This window comes from Protomyctophum bolini, assembly GCF_963924005.1.
Source record: "Protomyctophum bolini genome assembly, chromosome: 18".
Lineage (NCBI taxonomy): Eukaryota > Metazoa > Chordata > Actinopteri > Myctophiformes > Myctophidae > Protomyctophum > Protomyctophum bolini.
This window is the reverse complement of record NC_137879.1, coordinates 30,935,183-30,959,237: the sequence shown is the minus strand read 5'-3', so window position 1 is coordinate 30,959,237 and position 24,055 is coordinate 30,935,183. Positions and strand designations below refer to the sequence as shown.

At 41.4% G+C, this 24,055-nt stretch overlaps 2 protein-coding genes across 2 annotated transcripts; both read left to right on the top strand.

The window, feature by feature from the left end:
- Positions 1 to 4,320: 4,320 nt before the first annotated feature.
- ttll6 (tubulin tyrosine ligase-like family, member 6) lies at positions 4,321 to 14,627 on the top strand (the record flags this gene model as incomplete). Its single annotated transcript, XM_080790096.1, has 15 exons — positions 4,321 to 4,475; positions 4,836 to 4,870; positions 5,237 to 5,355; positions 5,612 to 5,742; positions 5,909 to 6,065; positions 6,192 to 6,335; positions 6,542 to 6,627; positions 6,973 to 7,198; positions 7,671 to 7,849; positions 8,752 to 8,940; positions 9,491 to 9,659; positions 11,600 to 11,911; positions 12,257 to 12,319; positions 12,993 to 13,212; positions 14,335 to 14,627. 15 exons carry the CDS (start codon positions 4,321 to 4,323, stop codon positions 14,625 to 14,627), a joined length of 2,478 nt encoding a protein of 825 aa, XP_080646222.1.
- Positions 14,628 to 21,050: 6,423 nt separating this feature from the next.
- Positions 21,051 to 22,780, top strand: hoxb6b (homeobox B6b; the record flags this gene model as incomplete). Its single annotated transcript, XM_080790095.1, has 2 exons — positions 21,051 to 21,513; positions 22,521 to 22,780. 2 exons carry the CDS (start codon positions 21,051 to 21,053, stop codon positions 22,778 to 22,780), a joined length of 723 nt encoding a protein of 240 aa, XP_080646221.1.
- Positions 22,781 to 24,055: the final 1,275 nt, after the last annotated feature.

Sequence of the window (24,055 nt, the reverse complement as noted above, 5' to 3'; positions counted from 1 at the left end):
TCTTGTGGGTTTCAAGCAGCACAGATTTTAGTTTAACAGGCACGAGTGCTGAAAACCACTTCTCTCATTTCAGTGAACAAATATCGGGGATTATCACTCTTCACTCACTCCCTGCTGAGTCTGCTGTTCATTTTCACTCCCATCATGTCAAAGGGGATCAGGTGTTGATGGGTCACCTGAGCCACTGCTGGGTCTGCTATGAGAGAGTGTAAGTCAATCTGAACCAGGCCACCCTCAGTGATGATACAAATGTACTCTTTTGTTAAAGACCAGGAGGACCGATATGTGGCTTGTCGGCTGTCCTGACTGAGAGTACTACGGCAATCGCTACAGCTTCTATGAGCTCTTCAGACTGAGGTTGCTGCTGTGAACGCGCAGGATGAGTTGCAAGGGGCGATGGTCAGCATCTTCCATGAAGGCTTAACAACACAAGTGAGTACGCCATTCTTCTCATGTGATGATAGTGAACAGACGCTTCAGCAAAAAACAAAACAAGTAGATTTTGAAGTTCACCAGGCCTAGGAGATTATTTTTGATTGATTGAATACTTATTAATCAGAAATGTAAAGAGCACGAGGTACACTAGACAGACAGACAGACAGTCAGAAATTACACTGCATTACAGGAAGAAAGACTGAAGACTGTCCTGTCTTTCTAATAAAAAGGTATTATTGAAAGCTGGTATAATTTGCTCGGCTACAACAAAAAGATTCTGTGACATCTTATAATTATTTTTTATTAAGAACAGTTTATAAATTATTATACAATTGGTACAGTATACTTTCTTTTTTCTTTTTTCTTTTTCTAAACAAAAAGGAAAGAAAAAACAGACACAAAGAAAATCCTCAATCTCTCCCACCCATACTGCTCAGACATCGCATAGAATAAGGTAGTAAGATGATGAGATACGGTCATGGAAAACAACATCAGAAATGATGATTAGCCAGTTGTTTCTGTGCTCTCGTCAACATAGGAGTCTAACAAACCCAGAATAATTAGTAGGCCTATATGATCGAGGTCAATATGAATATTCAAAATATCAGAGAATGTCTCAAATATCTTAATCCAATAAACGGTGCATTTATATAGCGCCTTTATCCAAGGCGCTTTACACAGACTGATCCAATATCTCTGTATCCGAGGGAAAGGGGCGAAGCTGTGAAGAAGATTTGCATTCTATTTGTCACAGTGCAAAGAAGTATCTGGGAGTATCTTTTGTAGTTTTGATTTGGCATAATGGAGTCTATGAATGACTCGAAACTGAATACGTTTCGAGTTATTGACAGACTAACTTCTGCAAGACTGTCTTCCCAGAGCTCATCTGAAATTTGAGTCCCCAACTTATTTTACCATGCCAGCTTAACTGTAGTAGGTAATGACTTGTAATGACTCAGAGATGTGACACCTTCACATCTGGTTCTACATTATTAAGAAGAAACCTATCTAAAGATGAAGGTGATGCTCTCGCAAAAGTGATCAAAAAAATCTCCTGGGGAGTGCAAATGTTTCACCTATATATAAATCACCAGTTGTGTGTTTACCCAAGCCCTTCCACTTCGTGCAAACGTGTCATCAAGTTGGGATGGTGGAAACGAGGGGTTACGTCTTGCTTACAATTTTTAACATAAATGAGCAATGTTTGAAAAACATTTCCCTTATTATTGACAACAATGAGTATTAGCTAAAAGGGGGCTTTCTTCTTGTAAAATAATGCAATAGTCTGGTGAATTTTGGAATCCATCTGCCACTGTAAGCTATAAAATAAAAGTTTAGCATCTCTGCTTTACACTAGAGCGATATCCATCTTATATCTATAAATGCACCAGGTCTCTGTACGTGTGTGTACGTCTGTAATCCACGTAACTCGAGAACCGTTCGCCCCACCGAATTCAGCACAAAATCCTCTGCCCGGGCTCTGGACCTGATCACACCATATATGGAGCTGGCATACAACACTTCATATTTGGGCATGTCTGACACAGAACTCCATATATAGGAATAAAGGGACACAGAGAGACAGAAATACAGAAATCTCCATATAATAGAAAAAAGGGACACGCCCCAACGACTACTTACATCTGACACACGTGTTCCACACCACCACAGGGAGTGCAGTGCAGTCAAGTCCGTCGGATCGCCGGTTGTCCAGAAGCAGCACAAAAGCCCCTGCCCAGGCTCCGGACTGGGCCCCTGCCCAGGCTCCGGACTGGGCCCCTGCCCAGGCTCCGGACTGGGCCACTGCCCTCTTTTCCCTTGATATTAAAGTTACAAATTACTGTCGCGTGTTACCATTCTCTTGTACTTGTATTATTTCCCACCACGGAGTAGCCTTGCATCTCAGAGGACAGGCAAGACGGGCAGTGTCAGTAGGCCAATCAGAGGCAGGCGGGGCGTTACCATGTCTATGCTCAGACGTAGAAAGAATATGCGCGTTACACACCACCACAATGATGCGCGACCTCAGCCTTTATTAGCCAATTGATAACACCTGATCACCCCCCAACAGGCACTGTTCTAGTAATAACTAGATAAAGTGCCCCTCGGGGCACAGGTCTCCACCAGGGCAGGTCAGATTGTGGCCTCCACGCATGCCTTGGGTGGCATGCGTTCATGATTTGAGGCATTTTATTCAAAACCGGCCAATCCTGCAAACTATGAAAGCCAATGTTAGCCAATTAGGATGGAATATGAAATATCGGACAGATCCGTCTTGAACACAGCGCTATAACAGGCCTTTCTGGAAAATTCGGGACAGAGGTTCATCGTTGGCATCCAGGGAGTGTGTGTGCAAAATGTGGCACAGACCGGGTTCTTAACGGTGCCGGAGGTTAGCTCGACGGACGGATGGACGCACACTCACACAGACTCACAGATTCACACACGGAGTGCAAAACATACTCTCTCCCCATGCCTTCGGCCTGGTGGAGACAATAAATATAATATATTATTATACATTACATTATCAATATTATATTTGTTGTTTTACTCTGGCAGTCATTGGTTCTTGTCAGTGTCAGAAAATACTGAGGTGACATTAAAGCAGCTGTTGTTGTTGATACAACAACTGCTGCTTTAATGACAGAATAATGAGGAAGGTCCTCAGAGAACTCTTGTAACTCTACCCATGTTGAGGTCAACGAGGCATCGTGGGTCTCACAGCCCAATGCAAAGCTAAGTTCAGGGCCATGCAGGATTATCCAGATCACTGGATCAGAATACCGTTACCTGGCACCCAAGCCTCCCACAGCCTGGGATGTCCCTCTGTACTGTATTGTACCATCCCCTCCCCCAGCAATCTTCTGCCATCATTATCAGCAATTAGTGGTGGCCTGACCTTCACCCTACAAGACACAGGATAGGGGGGAGCGGACCTCTTGACAGTATTGACAGACAGTCCAAGAAGGTTGATTAAGATTGGCTTTTTGAAGGCATTTAAATGGCATTTAGGTAAAATATCCAAAGTCTTTACACGACAGTTTTGTACCCACATAATATTTGTTATTTCGTTGCCATTTTTTTAACTACATCAAGTTTGTGATTTCCCAAATTAAAAGAGAAGCGCAGAAAAATATTTTGTTGGAACTTAAGTATAAAGAAAAGTGGTGAAAAATGGAAAGAAACCCACCAAAGAGTGCCAGCCGGTCACACCTGGTCGATCCAGGATTAATATCAGGTGACGGCTGTGCTCGGGCTTGTGTTCTCCATTATCTCACCACAAGGTGTGTTGATCATTTGTGCCCGTCCTGCCACAATAACCCTTGAATGACAACAAGTGACGGCAACACTGACAGCCCAGAGCACTCACCTGAAGAGAGAAATGGAAACGGAAACACGATTCCATGTGTGCAAGCACATGTCCTCTGTTCTCTCTCCGATTGGATTTCAGGACGATGGAAAGCACTCCCATTACAATTTACATTTTACAATTTAGCATTTATCAGACGGTCTTATCCAGAGTGACATATAAGCACAAGATCAGAGTAAATGGCATGAACCCTAGTCAATAAATGACAGGGTAAATGCCTGGACAAGTAAACTGTGCAAAGTAAAACAATTAAGTGGTACAAAGTAACTGTCTAACATGCTTTCTAATTAGTATACTTTGTGGTCATTTGTGGTCAAGCAAACAGTACACAGACATGACAGACTCATGTATTTTTTATAAAACGTAAAGTAACCAACATACCTCTGCATAATACAACTAGCATTTATTGCGAGATAGTGCTCTGCATGCCGTTCAGGTCCCTGTATCCATAACAATAAGCATTTAAAACAATTCTTGAGCAACACAAATATTCACAATATTGCGTCTCCTCCAGCATGGGTCTTCCTGTGGAGAGCCCTGAAAGAGACCCAGAAGATGATGCGTACAAGCGTGAACAGGAGGGAGAGGGAGAGCGGAGCGATAGCCAACCAGAAACCTGTGCCCACACTCCGCCAATCACAAGCAAGAGGAAAAAGAAGAGGAGGAAGAGGTACTTTCACAGGCTGAATGCTCCTATTTTAATTTTAGTCCTGTGTTAAAACCAGGAAATGTCGCATCACGATTTAGCTTATTCCTTCTAAATCTCTGTATATAAAATATATCTAACTCGTCGAATCTCTTAGTTACATCATTATAAAATAGTTGGTGTGTGCCTGCCTATAGTATTAAGATTATAAAGATCGCTTTTGTCATTTTAACTGTCAAGGACTTTCTCATCCACTTCCCTGTGGTTTGACTCATATTTACCTGCCTCACTCATGTGACGGGAGAGAACAGGATCAGGGAGGCCTGCGTAGCACATGTCTGTCGCTCTCTGTCCCTCTCTCTGTCTCTTCTCTTCCAGATGACTGTGGATCAACCTTGACAACTGTAAATATGAGAGTGGTAAGTTCAAGTGACAGGATAATATCTGTTTTTTCAGAAACTATAGTAAAATACACACATCACTTCGTGGAGGTGCTGGGTTCAAAAAGTAACATATGAAAAGAGAAGGGAACCCGCACACTCATATGCTCCAAAAGATAAATTTATTGACGACGTTTCGAGCCAAGGCTCTTCATCTGGTCAAACTACACCAGATGAAGAGCCTTGGCTCGAAACGTCACATATTTCTTTGACAGAACAATATTACGTACAAAGTGGTTGGGTATTTACAGTAATGCATTTCTCTCTTGGACATTAGACACACCTTTTTGTTAAATGACTTTACACACTTTAAAAAATACTCTTCCACACGTTTGTTTCTCCCAGTGCGGCGTGCTGCCCGCAGATATGGCCTGAGGGAGTCGTTGGAGTGTGAGGACTGGACTCTGTTCTGGACAGACTGCTCGGTGTCACTGGACCGCGTGAAAGACATGAAGCGCTATCAGGTTCGTTCCTTCACTTGTACACAATGCAGATATATTTCATCAGGCCATCTTGTACAGTAGGAACCGAAGTGACACAGGTAGGTGCGTTACATGTCTGTCACACCGAAACAACAATATGGTTTATTGCTGCAGTCAGGTACCAAATCTTACATGTAAAAATGTCTATTACCTTTTCCCAAACCCCCCTATGGTCAGTCAGTAGGACAACAGTCCACCACAAACATGAACGTATGTCTTTGCTTTTCTACTATTGTAGAAAATCAATCACTTTCCGGGTATGAGTGAGATCTGCCGCAAGGATCTGCTGGCTCGAAACATGAACCGCATGCTGAAGCTCTTTCCCAAAGACTACAACATCTTCCCCAGGACGTGGTGCCTCCCTGCAGAGTGGGTTTTCACTTTTTCTATCTATTTTCTATGCCTTGTTCAGATATCCAGTGACCACAGCGGACATTTAGCTCTTATGAACTACTTGGGGTATAGGAATGATGTAAGGGCAAAATGTCAATATGGTCAGTAGAACCTCAGCGTCACACTGTTTCTTTCCTTCCAGTTACAGTGACTTCCAGGCTTACATCAGGGCCAAAAAATGCAAGACATACATCTGTAAGCCAGACTCAGGCTGCCAAGGCAGAGGCATCTTCATCACCAAATCCACCAAAGACATTCGTCCTGGAGAAAACATGATCTGCCAGGTTTACATTCCTCGGGTGAGGGTCGCACACACGCACGCACGTGTGTGCGCACACACACACACACACACACACACACACACACACACACACACACACACACATGCTGATGCTTAACCATGCTCTTCGTTCTATACCCCACAGCCATTAGTGATTGATGGATACAAGTTTGACCTGCGCATTTATGTGTTGGTCACATCATGTGATCCCTTCAGTATATTCATGTACAAGGAGGGACTTGCTCGCTTCTGCACCACTCACTACAGTGAGCCTGCAAGTGGCAATGTGGTAAGAAAGAGTACTGCAAAATACACTCATGAAGACTGAACAATAAAATGCTTGTTGACTGACCAGTATTAAAATGAATAAAATCAAAGACAAAGACTTTTTTTAGTGACACAAACTGTGATTGCTACAATTATATAGAGCTGCGTGATGTACAGTACACACTTCATATCTATGATTCATTGCTTCTCACCTTTTATCCACTTTAGGAAGACGTGTGCATGCATCTGACCAACTATGCCATCAACAAGCACAGCGAAAACTTTGTCCGTGATGACGACAGCGGCAGCAAACGGTATAGGACCGACCAAAGGAGTGCTCCTCCTTATTATGAGAGCTGTAACACAGTGGAACCCCCAGGGGTCCTCGAAGGGGTTCCAGGGGGTCCCCAGCTAAATGTGTTGATATAGCATAACAATCAGTTAATCACTTTAACCCTATTTAATAATTTGGCTATTCAAAGCCAATCTACAAGCTCACCAAAATCTTAAAAACAGAAGAAAAAAAACAACCCTTTTGAATAATTTAGCAAAACTTTTGTTCTCTTCTGGGGGTCCTTAGCTCAAAATGTTTGAGAACCACTATTTTAACATACAGTCCCATGTCCTCAGTCTTTCTCGTTTCTTTTTTTTCCTTCCAGCAAGCTGTCCTCACTTAACAAGCAACTGGAGTCCATGCACTACAATACAGAGAGAATGTGGAACGACATCGAGGACGTTATCATCAAGACCCTGATCTCGGCTCACCCCATCCTCAAGCACAACTATCAGACCTGCTTCCCCAACCACGCTACTGGCAGCGCCTGCTTTGAGATCCTGGGCTTCGACGTGCTCCTGGACCACAGACTCAGACCCTGGGTGCTGGAGGTAGAAGCACTTTACCGTCCTTTCAATGGCCCAGTTGTAACCATTAAGCCATGTACTTCGTCGTCGTATGACGGAAATTCTAGAAACATCTTGAAAAAAGCTGTGTAATATCCTTGAAAAGCTTTGAAAATGTTTGAACATGTGCCCAAAATGTGGACACCATGTTGAAAGTGGTTTATGGATATTGGAGGGGAAAGTGTACTGGGGAAAAAAAAGACAGTCAGAGAGAGGGGGATGAGTACTAGATGAGCTAGAGGTGAACCCATGGTGTGGTACGTGCAAAGACTGGCTGAGTGAGTACACAGTCAATGACCCTCTTATGGATATATCAAATCATTACAGTAATAGTGTATCTGAATATCTCTGTGCGTGCATGCGTTCATCATACATTGTTATGTAGGTGTACCGTATATGGGCTCTATACTGTTTACTAATTAATACACATACCGTAATATGAATCTGTGAATTCTAGGTGAACCACTCCCCAAGTTTCACCACCGACTCTAAGCTGGACCGAGAGGTGAAGGACGGCCTGCTGTACGACACGCTGGTGCTCATCAACCTGGGCGCCTGTGACCGCCGCAAGATCACCGAGGAGGAGAGGCGCAGGGTGAAGGAGAGGCTGCAGCAGAACCGCACCAGAGAGGCCAGGTAAAGCACCAGCGACTCATTTGTTTTCTCCTTTATTTAACAAAAAAGAACAGTTTCCTAATGAAAATAAATTTGCATCCTGGACATTCAACGTTGTGTTGTTATATAAGATTGTAGAGCAACTGTGTATGCCAAATTCTACGGTATCATGACATGCCCAGAACAGGGATGGTTTCAGTAGTTGATTGGGGGTGGCAGGTGAAATGGTGCCAAATAGAGGCCTTTCACAGAATGTTTAGAATGCGTGCCCAATTATCCTCCCTGTTGGGAGAAAAACAATGGTTGCCCTGTGCAATACTAACGTTGCTGATGTGTGTTGATATAAGAGATTGTGTTTATAAAGGGTAGAGCCTGCACACCACAAAACCTTTATTTGGCTGACAACGTCATCATTGTCAGCCAAATAAATACATTTTTGATTTTGTGTACATGACGGTGTGCGGACTCTCCCCTTTTGTAAACTGAAGCCTCTTTAGCCCAGCACCCAACACCAGTCGATGTGCATCAAGTTCCCTTTCTTGATATAAGATATTAACACAAATAAATTAATTTGGGGTGTAGCAAACATTTTTATCCAGAGTGACTTACATAAAGCAAGGTGTTTTGTGAACAAGTAACAGTGTGACAGTAATGTTTTACCTTATCTACAGTACCACTTCACAGACATTTGGCATTATCGTTTTAAGGTAGATACAGACTACTATGCAAAAATGACTGCGGTATCATACGGTTAAAGTTATTATTAAGATTAGCTTAATTATTGTTAATTATTGTATGATGATGATGCATAAAATGAATCTCTACTCCCCCTAGTGGTGTAATCCTGGAATGCCATTCAGGGCAACCTTGCATTATTATAGACAAAGGTTTTGAATAGATTTCTTTGGTTGATTACCTCCCAGATGCTTGGAGCTGCGCCAGTCACAGGCAGCCAGCGTGGAACAGATGGAGAGGTACGAGGCCAAACATCTGGGAGGATTCAAGAGGATTTATCCCAGAGAGGGAGGTGAGAAGTACGACAAGTACTTCAAACACAGCAGCTCCCTCTTCCAGGAGACCGTGGCCTCCAAGGCCAGGGAGGAATGTGCCAGGTACAAGCAGTGTAAAAGTCCCTGCAAATTCACATGATGAAATATGAACATACCGAAAACTCTCCATCAATTACTTACAACTGTGTTCATACATGTTAATATGTAAAGCACAATTAGCCAAATACATAACATGTCACTGTCGGGCAGAAACCTTCTATCTCAATATTTATTTATTTTTATGATTTTTGTGAATTGTCCCACATGAGTGTTTTGCAAAAGTAGAAAAAAATAGAAGATTTGAGCCTGTAGATCTGCTATTTTTCTCAATTAAAAATGTAAGTAAATCTGTGGGTTTTATAAATATTTAACAAATTAACAATATATTTTTTTTCTTCCATTTCCTGAAAAGGAACCGTATTGGACAACAAAGGATTAAAGTATATAAACCCTAACTTCACACCACAGACAGACAGACAGACATACAGGCAGGCAGGCAGGCAGGCAGGCAGGCAGGCAGGCAGGCAGGCAGGCAGGCAGGCAGGCAGGCAGGCAGGCAGGCAGGCAGGCAGGCAGGCAGAGAAGCTAGCGTTTATCTGGTGTCTGTGTGCAGGCAGCAGCTGCAGGAGCTGCGTCTCAAGCAGGAGAAGGAGAGGGACCAGGCGGGGAGTCGGAAGAGAGACCTGCAGGGAGAGTCTGCAGGGGAGAGAGTTAAACCACACAAATCACCAGCAGCGGGGCAGCCCGACAACTCCCTGCACTCTGAAAGCCAGCCTTTCACGGTGAGTCTGTCACGTTGCTGTTGTTGGCCCTGCAAAGCACCAGCTCCTTGTCTGACAAAACTAGGTTCGCAGAACACAACCCCTGGGTCGATACAATATGGAGTGTGTTTTTGTGCCAATTAGAGAATCCATTTTTACACTCTCAATTCTCAATTCTTTTGGAAAATAATCAAGCCATTCCAAAAAGAAAATCCCCCTATTTCCGTGATGTCCTTTTTCAAGTGCTTCCAGTCTTGCTGGGAACAAGACTTAGGATTCAGTTTGATTACTGTTAGTCCAATGTCTCAAACATCACAAAAACAAGTATTTTCAAAGATAAATACCGGTAACACCATTTTGCCAGGGAACTTCCAATATTTTGACTAAAAATATATATTCCTGAGGCTCATACAATATAGTGTATTGAGCTAATAATTTTAAATGTTACCTTTGTCCGTTAGCCCTATTAGTCAAAGTTACTAGTTGAGTTACTTTAATTAAAGAACATCATTGTGTGTGTGTGTGTGTGTGTGTGTGTGTGTGTGTGTGTGTGTGTGTGTGTGTGTGTGTGTGATATATCATTTCTAACTTTGAATTATAAAACATACAGCAGACAAAATAGCACAGAGGATAAAAACACAATAAAGCGCTAATAGGCTTATTTACATTGTGGTCCTCTAAGAAAAACACAGAACGGTCAACGCATTACAGTTTACTGGTGTTTGCAAGCTTTGCATAATACATTTTGTTGTAAAAAATCTATGCTCAATCACAGATAGTTACATTCTTATTCCTGTATGGCATCTGCTCCTCACTGTATATCTTTGCTAAATAGGTAGTATTGGAAGTATTATCAAGTATTGGAAGAATTTGTCATTTTAAATTACTAATTTAATTTACTAAGTAAAGGGAGGGTATAACAAAATATAGCCTATAAGCTAAACATTGTTACCAAATGCAAACACAAATATTTTGCCTTTTACACGATAAACAAGGAAGGTATTACTGAAATAAAACTAAAAGAATTTTGTTAGTAAATGTAGGCTATTTCTTTCCTCAGATTTCCATGTGTCTGCTAGTGCTGCTGTTTTAAGCAAATAAATCGAGCTGCCGTCAATGATTTTTGTATTGCAGTGTCAGGCTAAGACCACAAGAGGGAACCAAACATCTTTCCCATATCAATCCATAGACCGTGACCAAAATAATGTTCCCATGATTCAGCTGACCATTCCATTGGAACTAATCTTGGTTACTCCTTTTTGTAATGGATTCAAGTTCCTTAAATGCACTTTATCATTTTTATTTGCTGTAGTTAATACATTATGATTTAATAAATAATTTTGTAATATTCAAAACATATAATAAATAGGCTACGGTATATAGGCAGATATTTTCTACTCTATAATACACATAAACACTGCATTCAATATCAAACAAAAACATTTGATATTTTATTACTTTTTGTAAAATGCATCTCAAGACAATTCTCTCAAATTTTAGTTCATGACTAATAATTCATAATGTGTGCTGGTTTTCAATGATAGCAATTTAATACATGGGGGTTAACCATTGGAGTTAACATGAATTCCGGAGATACCTATAAAGTAATCCAGTAAATCCTGAGAGTTAATTTAAAGTCAGCAGCAGAAACCTCGTATCTTCATTTGACGTTCTTTCATGAATCATAATTAATGCCCTATACTTCATCATACAAGAGTGTAACAAAAGTAGTGAAAATAGCAGATACCTGCATGCCATTTTCACTATTAGGCCTACATGAAAAAGATTCTAATAACTGTTTTGGACATACAAGGTTGCCAGCCAACAGCGATAAGTAAATCTATTAAAGCACTTGTGAAGTGAAGTCTCTCTCTCCCTTGGCACCTCTTTTGTTTGTCTGCATGTCAATATTTCTCCCTCTTTCTTTCTCTCTCCCCCTCTCTCTCTCTCCTCGCACTCAGCTCCCCACAGTGTCCAGTGTGACGGTGACTCCCACAGCCGCCTTAGAGGACTCTGAGGAGGAACGGAACCTGGAGCAGAGGCGAGAGCAGGCAGAGAAGGAGAGGGAGGAGGAGGAGGAGGAGGAGAGGGAGAGGGTGAGCGGGCTGCTGCAGAGGGAGAGGCTGCTCCGAGACCTGGGGGTGGTGGAGCAGGTCTACCATCTGCTTCAGGGTGGAGGTGGAAGAGAGGACGGCGCAGGCGACACCGAGGCCTGCAGCGCCTCGTCCCACCAGCACTACCAGCAGAGCCATCACAGACCCCAGCGGGCCAAGGTAAGGTCATGTAACATTTACGCTGTGCTGCACGGAAGCCGCATTACGTTGGTTGTTTGAAAGGTTTCAGTCCATTTAGAACAAAACAATTCTCTTATCTGTTTATTATATTATTATTATTATTATTATTATTAATGTAGGTGAGTAGAGTACATCCTCTTTTTTTCCTTTTTGGACTAGACTACAGAAAGCTAAGAACTCCAATCATGCCTTTTTCTTGCCAGCGTTCATCTTTTTTTTCATGAGGTTGCCATCTCTTTGGAATGAGCCAGCATCATTGACAGCACACTCAGAGATGTTACTGATGGAATGCCATCTGTGTGTTTTACTGTGCTGTCATTTCAGTTAGAATCACTGATAGACTTTTCCCGGAGGCCCAAACAGCAGCACTGCATTATCCAGCAGCAGGTATCTCAACGAACTTTTAAACCAGTCAGATAATGTATTATTTCTAAAAGGATCTGACTGGATTGCTGTAAAGTAGGGGAAAAGAACGAGATTTTGTTGCCCTATATATTTATTTATAGGGTAACTTATATTTATTTATATTTTGTATTATATTTATTTATCTACATTTAAAGTAGCACTATGTAACTTTCCTCTTCTACCCCGGATTTGAACCTGGTTTCTGACATTTTTCACCATTGAGCTAATAAAGCCGACCTGCTTGCTCAGGGGATAAATTGAATCTTGACCATCAGGTCTAAGTTTGCGTCAGATCATGTGTCTAGGTGAGACATGATCTTTGACACAATATAAATGTGGAACAGTATAGGGAGACAAAATACAACCATCCCAATTGTATAAGTTACATGTATTACTCTATCATACAGATTAGACAAAATTACATTTTATTAATTCGAAGAAAGTTACATAGTGAGGCTTTAACTGAATTCTTCCTCGTTTTCTTTCCCCCCCAAATTTGTTTTGTCACGCTGCTATATTTGGTTATTACTAGATGTATCATAATTAGGGGCTACATGAATTTTCATATGAACACATTTGACGTGTATAGTACCTTTTCTTTTATTAGAACGATAACTGATTTGAGTTGTCTCCATCTGTGTAACTCTCTATATAGGTTCCCCCGGGGGCCAAGCCATGCATGCAGTACATCCACTCCCACATAAGTGTCATGAGACCTTCCTCCAGTGTCGTGCACCACCAGAGAAACCTGACAGAATGTGCCAGCCTACAGTGCCTCCTCCCTGCAGACGAGCGTCTGGCGGAGCCCCCCGGCCGCAGCAGAGCACCACATCTCAGGAGGATCAACAGCGCCCAGCGAGGGCCCCCCTGGCCAGGTTAGCAGCACACCTCCGTCCGCACTGTTGTTTTTGGTTTTAGTCATAGTCTCTTGAATAGTTTTTCATTTAGTGTTAGTCACCCATGGAATGTCTAGTTTTAGTCGACGAACATTTTTCGTCTTAGTTTTAGTCGACGAAAACAACACTGCACTGCTCAGTTTGAATTCAACCGTCGCTGACGGAAACCTCCTACGACTTCACAAGCTCTTGTTAATACTTTTTCATTGGTTCAATATTTATAAAATCCCACACAGACTTATAACCACTTTCACTTTGAGCAAAAATAGCTGATCTATAAGGCAAGTTTGTAAAGTAGATCATCTATGTTTTGCACATTGACACTGTAGTATGAAGAAGTATAGGGAGTTAATTTACAAATAAAAATAAAAATAAAAAGCAGGAAAGGCAGGAACAATTTGTACTCTCTCAGAGTTACAGACCATTAACAGGTCCATTTGGTTACATTTATAGTCTCTCAGAGTTACAAATAGATAAATTAACACTGACATGTTCCTTTGAGCATGGATGAAGCCTGGTTATATAGGAGACAATAATTGTTGTTTTTCGTACATTGTCAAACTGTCAGAATTACATTAACACAGGATATTACTGTTGTTAATTACTAATTACCATCAATGAGGTGAGGTGACTCTCATTTTAGCAGAATAACTTCCACCAACATGGGATATTTACTATATTGTACAAATAAATTTGACTGCTACAAAAAGAAGCTGAGCCTTCTGCAGCAGAGACCTCAATGTATAGAAACCTCTCTTTGTCAAATAACCTCCACCTTGAATGCAGGCATTAATAAAAGTAAAAATAAAAAGAATGAAATGGTTTGAGGGTTTCCACACATCTTAAACCACAGACTGAAAACTAAGACGCAGCCATGGACCAATTTATTGTGCCAGGTCACGTATGTATGTATATATATATATATATTGAGTGAATAATATACATATTTGAAAGCACTGCATGCGTTCCCAACAGAGACCATCAGACCAATGTTGCACACGCAGCCCTTCATTGAGTATTCCCAATGATCATTTTGCCATCTGTGTGTGTGTGTGTGTGTGTGTGTGTGTGTGTGTGTGTGTGCGCGTGTGCGTGTGTCAGTGAGCAGCTATTTGCATGCGGTGCGGCAGGGCTGTCTGAGCAGCTCCTACACGGAGACGCGGGCACGGTTCAACAACGCGCTCCTGCAGGGGGCGGGGCGGCCACACGCCGCCGCTCACGGCACGTCCCACCATGACCCCAAGGCCCTGCATCAGAGCCTGTTTGTCATCTCCACTCCGGCCCCCCTGGTCAGGAGGCCTGGCTACTCTCACACCGCCGCCACAGGCCACAGCAAACCCTCCCGCAGAGCTGCCCCCCCGGCCCGGAGCAGGGTCCTGTACGGGGAACAGTGACACCCATGCACCACCACCACCACCACCGCCATGCACCGACCACGCGAACCTCCCGGAAAACTGGAGCTTATTTCAAAACACAGCTGCCTCACTGGAACACCGAGAGTGTTTAAAAGCCTGATATACGTTGTCGTATATGTATATACGATGACTATAGCGAAAATATCTGATCAACAAGCTCACAGTGCGGCTGTTTTCGCAAATTTTGCACAATGTTTGACCATTTTCACCTATACGTGCCCAAAATGGGGACGCCAAGGTTGATGAACCTTGGTGTGGTTTGATGAACACTCATGATGTGCATTGTCACTTGTGGAGTCTAAATGCTGCATTCACATGGGCAGATATACAAAATATGCCAATATCACAGCATAATTTGTCGCAAAATCGTTGCTCACACGGACGTGAGTGACGTCCTCAAGCGTGTGTCCGTAGTGACGTCATTTGCAGCTTTGTATAGCTTTGCCTCTGGAAGTTGAACCTGCATGCAGCTCAGCTTCAATTTGTAGCTTTTACAGCAGCTACAAATGTCGGATGCATCTTTGTATGTTAATGTCACTGGCTTCCATTGACAATGAATGGTATACTGTATCTTTGTATCTGCCCGTGTGAACGCAGCATATAAGAAAGCCAGCTCCTATAAATCATAACACTGTCACAAACTGCACCATGAGTTTTATGATACAGTTCAGTCAATCTGTATACTCTTCAAAATAATTAAACTCTGCTATAACAGTGTATAATTCGTTCTTATAAAAAGACGGAGCAAGGCCTTATATTATGAAAATATATAGAAACAATTGTGCCTAATAAGTGTTGGTGCTTGTATAAGATATTTTTTTTATGCTACTGTTGTCCCTGACAAAATATGTGGAGACTTAAGGGTCCATCTATAAACTCTGACTTAAATCAACACTCCAGATTTTACTGTGTACGAACAAAATTATTATGACATTTTGACGATTTCCATTCAGACAGGATAATATCTTGTTAAGTGCAAAGCTTTGCGAACCTTCACCATGTGCCAAATGTTGGAAGAAAGGCAGGAAGGGCTGATGATGTTATGGCATGTGTCCAAATTGTGTACATTCTCTTTAAATTCTTCTGAACTTGTTAAGCTGCCTGTGATTGTGGCATTTTGCTTCAGGTGTTTTAATTGACTTAATGAATGCAAATTTGATGTGAATCATATGAATTATTAACATGAATGTCACAGTTAAACATGCGTAGACGGACTGTTTTTATACATCTTGCACTTTGCAGAGGGCATTTGTTTTGGGAAATTAAATTAAAATAAATATCATAACATAGTTTTATGTTTTCACTAATAAATAAAAAAAAAAAAAAAATAGGTTTTGGCATTTCACATTTCGAATGTGAATCCTCATCTTTTTTTAATTGTATATTTTTTTTGATAGGCCTATATCCTATATCTTTATATTAATTTATTTTAAAGTGAGAACAGGTGTAATCATGAGGGTGTGTGTGCGTGCGTGCGCGCGCAAGAGAATGACCGAATCTGCGAAAGAGTGTTTTCTTTTTCTTTTTTTAGGCTACACAACATTTTGGCCTGCATCCATTGTTTTGAACACTGAAGCAAAACCCCGGGTCCTCAGCCTATATAAGGTTGGACCAACATTCAAGCTGATTTATTTTTAACTGAAAAACTAAATGTAGACCTTTTTTTTTTTAATGTTTTAGGTTCATTAATTGATTTAATTCCCTCAACAAACATATTTGGACAACAAATCACGCGACAATAACGAAATAGTCTGCTAACTAAACTAATTGGCCGACAAAACAGCCATGTAGCTCAACCTCAACTCCACACCTGACATTGCATGCATTAACACATTTTGTATAGGCCTAGTGAGACGGTTAAGATATGTCTCAATATAAATCGAGACTATAGGCTATAACGGGTTCAAATTCAGTTCAGCTAAACTCAAATGGGCCTGCAAGCGCACTGGAAACTATACACTATAATGAACGAACTTGAAATATTCAGAAAACAATCATGCTTGGCCCTGGAAAAATCACCTCGGCTTTCGGAAAAATATACACACTATAGGCCTATGCCTAGCTGGCACTAATATACGTTTTTCTATATTTTAAAGACCTCAAATATGCCATTTAATAAGATCAAATTAATTGTTTCGTTGGATCTTTTTTCTTCCCTGCTGTATATGACCCCTCTCCCCCTTTAAACATTAAATTACATTTAAATAAATAAATGCCTTATTTTATAATGAATTTTATTACAGCTTGTTAACAGGCCATATTGCTATACTTTTTTTTTCCTCGTTCGGGAAAATAGCAAAAACATATTCACTTGACACTTTGTCAATTCACCACCAGTACTTCCTAGGGAAATCTAAAGGCTTAACAAAAGTCTCAGTAGGCGGGCGGTGTGAGCTTTATTTAAGGAATTTATGGTTTTATTGCGTCCATAAATGTCGGACATCGTCGTTGTTAGTGTGAATTAAACGGAAGATGCTCAATACAGACCAACCTAAAAGGAGCGGCTAAAAACGAAGAGTAAATTAGAATTTATGTTCATATCATGAGCAGAATTGCATCACTATACTTGACTACAAGTCTATATGACCGAGCATTAATTGTTATTTTGTTTTATTTATTTATTAAAGGGAAAACAAATCCTGCTCCATGGACATTGAATTTGAACCTTAAATTGGCCGATCGCAAGTAACACAATCAACCTACAATTTCCATCTTTCACCAAGGCCTGGTACGGACGGTCAATGCCAACCTGATCTGCATTGATTGAAAGAACTCGCCTATAGGCTACTTTTGGCGCTTACCAGCTTAGTACTCTTCCATGGAGGGGACTTAATTGTCTAAAATGCCACGTCTATAAAGTAGGCTATTTGAGTAAAGAGAGAATAGAAAAAACTCACTTAAAGGCAACAGACTATAGGCTACTGCACTTCAATTATAGTAGGCTTATAGGCGCTATACAAGACGTATACGGTCTACATTGTATATGTAGACTACATATACAATCTACACAAATATAATTCAGATTTGGACAATTATTTAATTTGTTTTCAGTGAGCTAAATGTTTATGGTCGACTAAATGACGCCTATATGCACGAAAAGGCACATTTATGGGTATAGTCAGAGTATCAGCTAATAGGCCAAATAATCTCGTGAAATGTCAAACAATCAATAGACCTTTTTTAATCAATCTGCTCATGCCTATATATATATAAATCGCCACAAACACTCTCTTCTCTTATTGCGCACCTTGATCGTGTATAGCGCCTTTTGGCTACGTATTTAAAATATATATATGATATTTTTCTAAAGAAAATCAAGATGGCGGCGGGGAAAACATGCCTACAATAGCAGAGAATCCATGAAAGCACAAATACGGGGTGCTGGGTTTATGAAAATTTACAACTTTGCGCTGGAACTTTACGACTCGGCGGGCTCTGGGATTGGCTGCGGACGGTCATGTGAACAGCAGGAATGGGAACTTATTTCCCAAGAGGTTATATTGCAGCTGCTTTGCACCGCTCATTCAGTTAACAACACTACTATAACAACGTTTTTTTTCCTTGGCTCTTCTTTGTTTATGCAATACGCGTCCATTCCTGTGTGTAATGAAAAGGTGGTCAGTTTTGGGAACGTCCGTTGGTGATCAAACCTGAGCGATGGAGCCTGCACTGCAGCAACCTTTCAGCATCAACCGCCATAATGTGGCTTAATACTTCCACTTGCATTGGTGAAAATGGGAAATCAGTGCCCACAGGATGGTGGAGTGATCTTTACTGGAATCACTTAATGCACTAAACATGCATTATCAGTGCGTTCGGACTTGGAACGAGGAAAGCAGAGCTCCTCCAGACTGTCACTCACACTCCAAATGATGGATTATCAACAAAGGTAAGGGCAACCATGTTCACGACGCCATGCGCTGTGATCTTGTTTCGCGAGATGGAGATCGGCGCTTTTGTTTACCTTTTGGTGAAATGGATATAAGCTTTCTCTTCTTCCTATATGAACAGTATAAATTCGTTACAGTGTTTGCTATGTGTGGATTCAAGCGTTATTCGCGCTATTCACAAAAAAAGGTTGCTTACCTTTGTATATACGTATACGAGCACTCTATGCCGCAGCATCGTCACGAGCTGCCCCTATATGTGAGTGAAAGCCAAAATAGATGTTGAAATAATCAAAATATAGAAGAAAAATGGTTATTCCAAGGTTGAGGTAGCCCTATAGAAGGCTGAAATAATGTATTGTGTCGTAAAACTGCGTTGGTTTAACTGTAGGCCATGCATGCAAGCTGGACTATGATGATGCTGATGGTGATGGTAATGATGGTAATGGCGAGGGCCTGCTCTACTGGTGAGACCTGGTTTGACACTTTAAAACGAGTTAACGAATCAGACTGAATATTATTTAATGTGACTGATCAAAATATAACAATATTCCACACATGGAACACCTCGCCCAGCCGTTATAGTCAGTTTTGCATGTTTATAAAGCGCCTATAGTTTCTCTTTGTTTGAATGTGCATGGCCCTGTTTGTGATTTTATGACGTACAATTAATCCAACATTCGTTTTCTCTGGCCCATTTCCAAATTATGCAGTCTCTTCTTTCAGAAGGTGTGTGACATTTAAGGTTTATAAGTTGTAGGCCTATTATTTCCCCGTTAGTTTTTCTTACATGTGGAATAAAACATGGAACCGTCCAACCGCAAAGAAAGTCTAATAGCAATATAAGAATATTTAGGCCTATATATATTTTACAAGCCAGATGCATGCAGTGTATATGGATGCCATTTTTGGTTGCAAAAGGACCGAGCAATGGAAAAGCAATGAGGAAAGATATGTATATATATATACCCAAATACATATGTGCACATTTCATTCAATCGTTCACAACAGTGTATAAATATGAGACCATTTATTCAGATACTTTGCCCCATTTTCTTTACTTTTTAAATGAGTTTTAAACAATGTTATAGTGTATACATTGAGCTGCAGGGGGCTGGATGTATCTTTTTTCAGTGGATTTATAGTAGGCTATAAATAGAAATAAAACACACAATAGCTAACTGGGGGAAATAGGGCCTAACTGCAGAACGCAAAGGCCTTCATTGACGAGGCGCTGAAATAACGCAAATGTATGGTATCATCATTATTAGTATTATTATAGCCGTAATAACAATCATAATGATACTAATAAATGTATGATTATATTAATGACATTGCATGCATTTTAAGCACTAAGCCTATATATTCGAATAACAAACCGCTGTTTTACTTACAGGGAAGGCTCAATAATCTTTGAATGATATGAAAGAAATGTCCACGTCGTCACGACTGGTAAACATGGTTGATGTGTCCGTGCTCTGTCCACGTCGGTGGACAGTCGTCTATTTCATTCTTCTGTCTTGCTCGTATACTATTGGGAATCAGAAAGAAAGGTGTTTTGGTATATATATATATATATATGGCATACATACAGTAGGCAAATTGCGGTTACTTTTTGATTGATTAAGTAAACATTTTGCGCATGACAATCGGTCTGTAAATACAGTTACATGCGCAGTAAGCAGAACTATATTAGTTATTGGACTTGCTTTGACAAAACTGAAAAGGGGAAATTAGGATGCACAAAAAGAGAGAGAGAGAGAATGAAGGAGTGCAAGGATGAGAGAAAGACAGAGAGAGAGAGAGAGAGAGAGAGAGAGAGAGAGAGAGAGAGAGAGAGAGAGAGACTGTCGTCCGTGCGTAATTCGTGCGTAAAAGGAAAGGAAACACTGCATGCGCAAAAGTGTTTGCGATGTGATTAGTTCCTTTTTTTTCTGTTGTGGATAAAAAAAGAACTCGTGTGTGTGTGTGTGTGTGTGTGTGTGTGTGTGTGTGTGTGTGTGTGTGTGTGTGTGTGTGTGTGGGTGGGTGTGTGTGGGTGGGTGTGTGTGGGTGCGTGTGGGTGCGCGCGTGCGCGCAAGTGCACTTGCTTACGATGGTGGGGGGGGCGGGGGGGAGTATTGGCTACTTCAGCCAGTCTTATTGTATTGTGCAATACTAGCACTGAGCGAAATTATGTGTTATTTCATATGATATTTTCATAAGCAGCGTGGTCATTTTGTATGAATCCGGGCATCTCATTGTGTGCTGAAAGCCCGACAAGCTCTTGCGCTTCATTTCGATTCACTGGGGACCCCTGCACGCAACAAGAGCCCCCCATGGGTGCAATAGTGCAACCACAGACGCCAGTGATTGGCCAGACGCTGATCAGATGGTACAGTTCCCCTCAGTATTCAGTGGTACCTCGCAACCCCCTTCAGCAAAAACCAAATCTCCGATAAAGTAATGGCAAAACCACTTGGACTATAAAAGACAACAAATCATATTCCTCCGGAGTATACCAGTTGTCCGTCCAATGAGTTCCTATTTTGTTAACTCAACTTTTCCCGTGTCTCTACCGGGAGGACAGGACTCTCTCCTGGGTCAGATACCGCTATATTCCTCGGGATATACCGACCCTTTAAGACACTATTCCAATGCGGCCACGTATGGCGCGGCCAACATGCAGGAGAAGGTTTACCCGGCATCATATTACCAACAGACGAGCGCCGCCGCCGCCGCCGCCGCTGCCCTCTACGGCCGAGCCAACGGCGGCGCGCCCTGCGACTACAACGCGGTCGGGACTTTTTACAAGGACAGTGAGGGATCCTGCGCGTTCGCCGCCAGTCGAGACGCGGATCAGCCGCTGTTCGTAACGCAGGACCAGCAGCGCAAGTCGGACTGCCCGGAGCACAATGTAAACATGAGCAGCAGTATTGACGACAAGTCCTCGTCTCTGATTTATCCGTGGATGCAGAGGATGAACGCTTGTACTGCCGGTGAGTGAAGCTGCACACATGATATAGGCTTGTGTTTCTTGCGTTTCCGTGTGGGTGTATTTGTATATCGGATAGAGTCTGTCTGTACTGTATCATGTCATGCTGTCTGTCTATAGAGTATACAGTATCCTCCCCGCATCCTCAGCTGCGCTGCTTCGCATGGCATATAAGGACAACAAAAAAGCGTATAGCCTATACTTCGCCATCACATTTAAACAGCTTCATTTAGAATCACAAAAGAAATATAACACACATATAAAGAAGCGATTAGTCTTGACATGAACCGTTTGTGACGTTTAAGATTATTAATGGCTATACTGATGAGGCCATCTCAACCCGAATAGTAGGCTATGATCGTATATATGCCCCGGGACTTTGGCTATAATATCACCATTAGACACGCAACCCTGCATGGGCCTCGACATAAGCCATGTTGCAAAGTCATATTGTATCTTTGAAAACGGCAAAATAGAAATACACAATGTTGTTAATTCTTAAATTATTATGTTATTGCATTTATAATGCAATAGGCTAATGATACATTAATGGGTCAATTGAGACAAATGAGACAATGTTATAAGAATGCCGCTTTTAACGCAGTGCATGGTTCTCAAACATTTTCATGTTCAGGACTCCCAAATCAATAGTATTTGGCCACGGACCCGGATCTGAAAATATATTGTGTATCTTTGTCATGTCACGTGCAGTGCTGTAAAATGTTTCAAAAATATTCCACATGTTTAAGATGTAGGCCTATATCTTTTGTAATATAGCAGCTCTACAACGCATTGCGATGTGATGCTTATGAGCTTGTAGATCGACTATTTTGAAATAGCCAACATATAGCCTATATATATAGGGTCAAACTATATTAACTAATTTATGGGGACCCCCTGGAACTCCCCCAATGACCCCTTGGGGTCCCCGGGCCCCACTTTGAGAACCACTGTTTTAATGAAGCATGGATAGTAACGCTTCTCTCGCCTTTCCTTTGCCCACGCACGCAGGAACTTTTGGCAGCACTGGACGCAGGGGCCGACAGACCTACACCCGCTACCAGACTCTGGAGCTGGAGAAAGAATTCCACTTCAATAGGTATCTGACGAGGCGTCGGCGGATCGAGATCTCCCATGCCCTGTGCCTCACGGAACGTCAGATCAAGATCTGGTTTCAGAACCGTCGAATGAAATGGAAGAAGGAAAACAAACTCCTCAATCCTTCCAAACCGTCCGAGGAAGAGGAGGAGACAGAGAAAAAGTCCAACTGAAAAGACACTGTTGGCCTTTATGTGTGCACTCAAAGTATTATAGCCCATCACAGCAAAATGCCCGTGTTGATTTAACCTCCTGATTGAGTGAAAACGGATAGGCCTGGGCTACACAGGTGTGCCAATGTAAGCATTTGGACCCGTGCGGGTCCATTTGGTTGCATTTATACACTCTGGGAGTTACAAATAGACACATTTACACAAATCTACACAGATTATTTGATTTCTATATGCCCATAACACTGCGTCCATGAAGGCCCCATTATACGTCGACTATCGGTACCTTTTCACTGCCCTCTCGGAGTTAAATGAGCCGCCCGGGACTCTGTTGTGTACACGTTCAGAAAATGTGAAGATCCATGTATAATTTCTTTGTAGATAATTGCGTATAACTCAGTGGAGAAACATGTTGTGTAGACTTGTAGAGTAGTGGATTTCATTTGAATATCTGCACGCTGATGTATGTGTATAGGCTATATTATGTTCAAACCATGCTGGTGCTCTTCTGTTTGTTCTCGTGCTTTAGTGCGTTTAGAGGGGACTATATATGCAAATGTGCCAATTTGCCAAATGTAAATATTTCTTTTGGGTGTTTTTAGTTTCTGACCATGTTGTTATACCTCATTATCGTATATGGCCTCCTATATGTTTTCTTCCCCATCCATGGCATCCACCGAGGCTTTGGCCTCATGTACATTGTGTGGTGTATAGGCTAGTATATATGTTCTACTGTAGGCTTGTTGTTTACAGCTGTGCCATAAAAAAAAACACGTTTCAAGTTTTGTACAGATGACAAATCCATGTTATTTATTGCTGTTTCACCATGTGTCTATTAATGCACATCTGGATTTCATGTGCAATATTTTTGTTTAGGTAATTGTACATAGAAATAAAAGCTTTTGTGTAAATATACTGGAAATCTGGTGGTTATTGGCGCATGCCACAACAAAATGCTGCTGAATGTGCTATATTCTTATTATATTTGAATTACCATTATTACTATTCTCACTATATTACTAAAACTATTATTATTACAATTATGATCAATACAATTATGATTATGATTATGATTAGGCCCATTATAATTAATAATAGGTATTATCATCAATATTATAAAATTACAAAGCACTTTTCAAGTTCCGATCTTTTCTGAAACCTGCATGGAGTTTGTTGTTCTCAACTAGATAAACATGATTCCAATTTCATAAATCTAGCTAATAAACGTATACATTTGCCAATAATAGTTGCATAATTCTCCAGTTTCCAACAGTTTAG